The sequence below is a fragment of the Mesitornis unicolor genome, unplaced genomic scaffold (assembly GCF_000695765.1).
Source record: "Mesitornis unicolor isolate BGI_N332 unplaced genomic scaffold, ASM69576v1 Scaffold12816, whole genome shotgun sequence".
Classification (NCBI taxonomy): Eukaryota; Metazoa; Chordata; class Aves; order Mesitornithiformes; family Mesitornithidae; genus Mesitornis; species Mesitornis unicolor.
The window spans coordinates 1-3,668 of NW_010193024.1; the positions used below are offsets into that span (position 1 = coordinate 1).

Genomic DNA, 3,668 nt, shown 5'->3' on the forward strand with positions numbered 1-3,668 from the left:
TCAGAGGTGGTTTGGGTCCCTGCCTTAACCACAGTCCTCTGATAGGACTGAACTGTGGCTCAGCAGGCACAGGCCAAGCCCCAGTACGGTGCTAGAAGCTGCTGTTTTTTGTTGGGGTTAGGCAAGCACCTCTTCTATCAAGTGGCACGCTCGTTTGCCAGGGTTACTTGCCTGTTCAGTAATGTCCCAGGCTATGGGAGGTGGTAACTGCCCTAGGCACCTGCCTAAATCCTTCCATATACCCTATCACCTAGAGACTCACTACCTCAGGACACATTTCAGTATCGCCTCACCCCAAAGTTGTCTTCTCTGACACCAGATTCCATGGAGCCCACAGTATGCCAACAGTGTTAATTAGTAGTATTAAGCAGCTCACGTAAGGGTGAGCAAGCACCTCAGAAGCTTGCATAATAAAACCACCCACAGCAATCCTAGGTAGGAAGAGGGAGATGCATTCTCCCATCCTCTCCACAAGGTGCTCTATCACTCCCCTCCTCAGCAGGACAAGAGGGAAAGAAAATAAGATAAAAAATAACATCTTAATACATTTAAAGAACAGTTTAATAAAGCAAAAGCAAGGCTGCAGGTGAGAGCAAAGGAAAACAGAAGATTTATTCTCTACATCCCATCAGCAGGCGATGTCCAGCCACTTCCCAAGAAGTGGGACTTCAGTAGGTATAGTGGTTGCTCCAGAAGACAAATGTCATAATAACAAATGCCTGCCCTGTCCTGTCCCCCCCACCCCGCTTTCTCTTAGCTGTTATTGCTGAGCAGATGTCATATGGTACGGCATATGGCTTTGGTCAGTTTGGGTCAGCTGTCCTGGCTCTATCCCCTCCCAAGATCTTGCCCACCCCCACTACTGGTGAGGGGGGAGCAAGGACAGGGATGTTGGAGAGACAGCCTTGATGCCGTGGGAGCACTGCTCAGCAGCAGCCAAAACGCCGGTGTGTTATCAATACCCTTCTAGCTACCAATACAAAGCACAGCGCTATGAAGGCTGCTAGGGGGAAAATTAACTCCACCTCAGCCAGATCCAATACAACTGTTTATTTAAAAAAATTAAAATAAACTTTTAACAAAATCACACCAAAACCAGTGAGGATCTGAAAAGCCAGGCAGAGCTGGGGGCATCACAAAGAGAAATACCCTGCAGGCCCTGACCAACCCAAGGGCTAGATGTGCAGACACCACCTCCAAGTGGATGATAAGACCTTGTTCCACTGCTCTCATCCACACAGCGATACTGTTTCGTAAGCAGATAAGGTTGTAAATTAGAAACCTGAATCTCCTGTGCATCCCCACAGGTTGCCCAGGTACCTGGAGGGCTCTGATGGCTGTAAGCTTTTAAGAAGTTCCATTTGAGAGCAACCACGGCAGAGTCACAGCTGGGAGAAAGACACCTGCTTAGCTGCAACATGAAGAGTACGTCATAGCACAAGATGTGTGACATGCTGCATTTCTTCACACCCAGAATGTGGCAGAGCTGTCCATTTTTTTTTAATCCCCTGTTGCCCTGTATCAGCACGGAACATCCTCTGTAGCCCAGAAGGAAGGGGGAATGAATACATGTATATCCACAGTCTAAGGAGGGTCACCTTTTGCTGGAAGTTGGATCTCACTCCCTACCCCAATCCAAAATGCGAGAACAGGGCTAGCTCCGGAAGGACAGAGCCCTCAACGAGCTAGGACCCACGAGGCAATTAATAAATCGCAGGCTGATGATTTGCCTTCTGCATCTGAATGATCTTGCCAAAGCCACCTCGTCCCACATCGTAGTCTGTCCGGTACTCATCTCGCACCTGGGGCACAGCAGTAACACAGGTATTAGTACCCTGCACGGCCTGTCTCCTGCTAGGCTTCAGAATCATCGTCCCTTTCTTGCTCAGTTGGTTGACAACTGAAGTTCAGGTTAAAAGCACTTTGGCTCATTTGAAATCTCTTCAAATAACCCACCAAAAAGGTGGTAATGGTGGTAAAAATGACAAGTGAGAATATAACTGATGGCTGAGGTGTTTTTTAGACAAGGAGCAAAGAAGACCCCTAAATATTTTAGTTCAGCTCTGCAGTTCAGCTTTCCGAATTGCTAGGCTTGGCCTCTAGACCATTTTATCCACTTCACCCTGGAAATGTGCAAAGGAACCTCACCTTCACACTGGGGAAAACTGCTGCATTGTGAGATTGGCTGAGCAGCTGCGCTGTCCTACTGCACCCAAATTCCACATAATTTTAAGAGTACTTGCTTGGATTAGGGAACATTCTGCTTGTATTGCAGGAAGTTTGGAGTTTCAGACAGAAATGGCCTTTAAGTTCTACTTCTAGCTTTTAACACCGGGCATCAGTTACTAGGACAACCTGGGAGTAGCTAAAGTTCACGATCAGGTCTTTACAGTCTGCACATTGTTCTGCATGAGACAAAACCAGCAAAGCAGTACACAGTGTGACAGGGATCAAATTCAAGGTATGAACTGGCACTGCCATTACCTGTCCTCCAGTCTTTCCTCTTCCATACTGTCGCCCCTCCTTAAACCCAGCATCCCAGTCAGTTCGAATGATGCGGTCATCTAGTCGTGTGCCGTTGATAAACCGCATTGCATGCTCAGCATCTGCTCTTGTGTAGTATCTGAAGCATACTATAAGGAGATCCAAGTGTGCTATTTTATTGGGTACAGGAAAACTAAAAGAGAACGAGTGTATTTGAGGAGCAGAAAAATTCTGCCTTCCAGCCTTTTCTATTCTTCCTGCTCTTCTCTACGGAATCAAAAACTGCGCTCATATAAACCCAAGCTAAAAACAGGTCCCGCTCAGAAAGGATTCTGAACTTTAATGTTAGTACCTGCACAGACAAGAAATGGCTTTGGATCACTTATTTCACAAGCGGATGAAACAAACTTGTTAAAGCCTTGCTAAGGGCAAGGAATTTGTAAAATGCCTTTTTTATACAATGTAAAACTTGGCTGAATTTGAACAAAAGGGGCAGGCCTCACAGGAGAGCTTTGCAAAGACAGTTCACAGTAGAACTTGTACAAGCGTGTACCCTGTGCCTGGGAATACCACCATGGCTTAGCCTAGTTCTTCATTCAAGTGTGAAATTAAGGTGAGAAAGTGAACACGTGCTCTGGCCACACAAGCGCTCAGAATGAAAACTGTAACAGTTCTCATTCTGGCACTAAATCGTTAAAGAAATTAACAAATCAAAGGAGCTCTCTGTGACCTCTAGAAAGTACAGCAGCAGCAGTTTTCACTGACAGCACCTCTGCACAGTCTGTCTCTCAATGTGGGGGTGGGGAAGTAGCAAGGTTGGAGGGAAGTCCCTCATAGAAAACACTTGACTATCACTCTTTTTGAGGTTTTCCACAGCAGCACAGCAAAGCTTGCTGTGCAGAGAGGAACTAAACATGGCAGCCACACAGGGGCTGACAGTAGGGAACCAGAAAGGATACTCGACAAAGCAGAAGCCACAGGGGGTTTTCTTGATCTTGTCCAGCCCCATGACAATCCTCTTGACGTCTCCGCACTTGGAAAAGAGCTCCTGGATCTGCTCCTCGGTGGTGTAGAAGGACAGGTTGCCAACATAGAGCGTGGAAGAAATTTTCAGGGATTTCTCCTGCAGCTGCCTGCTACCCTGTGGGTAGAGGGGAGCACAGAGAGGGGTGAGCACACCTGCC

At 47.1% G+C, this 3,668-nt stretch overlaps 1 protein-coding gene across 1 annotated transcript; it reads right to left on the reverse strand.

The window, feature by feature from the left end:
• Positions 1-1,031: 1,031 nt before the first annotated feature.
• On the reverse strand, positions 1,032-3,625 carry LOC104535161 (nuclear cap-binding protein subunit 2; the record flags this gene model as incomplete). The annotated part of the gene is made up of 3 exons (XM_010187324.1): positions 1,032-1,802; positions 2,485-2,623; positions 3,444-3,625. Coding segments are annotated over 3 exons (420 nt in total), but the record flags the coding sequence as incomplete, so codon positions are not given.
• Positions 3,626-3,668: the final 43 nt, after the last annotated feature.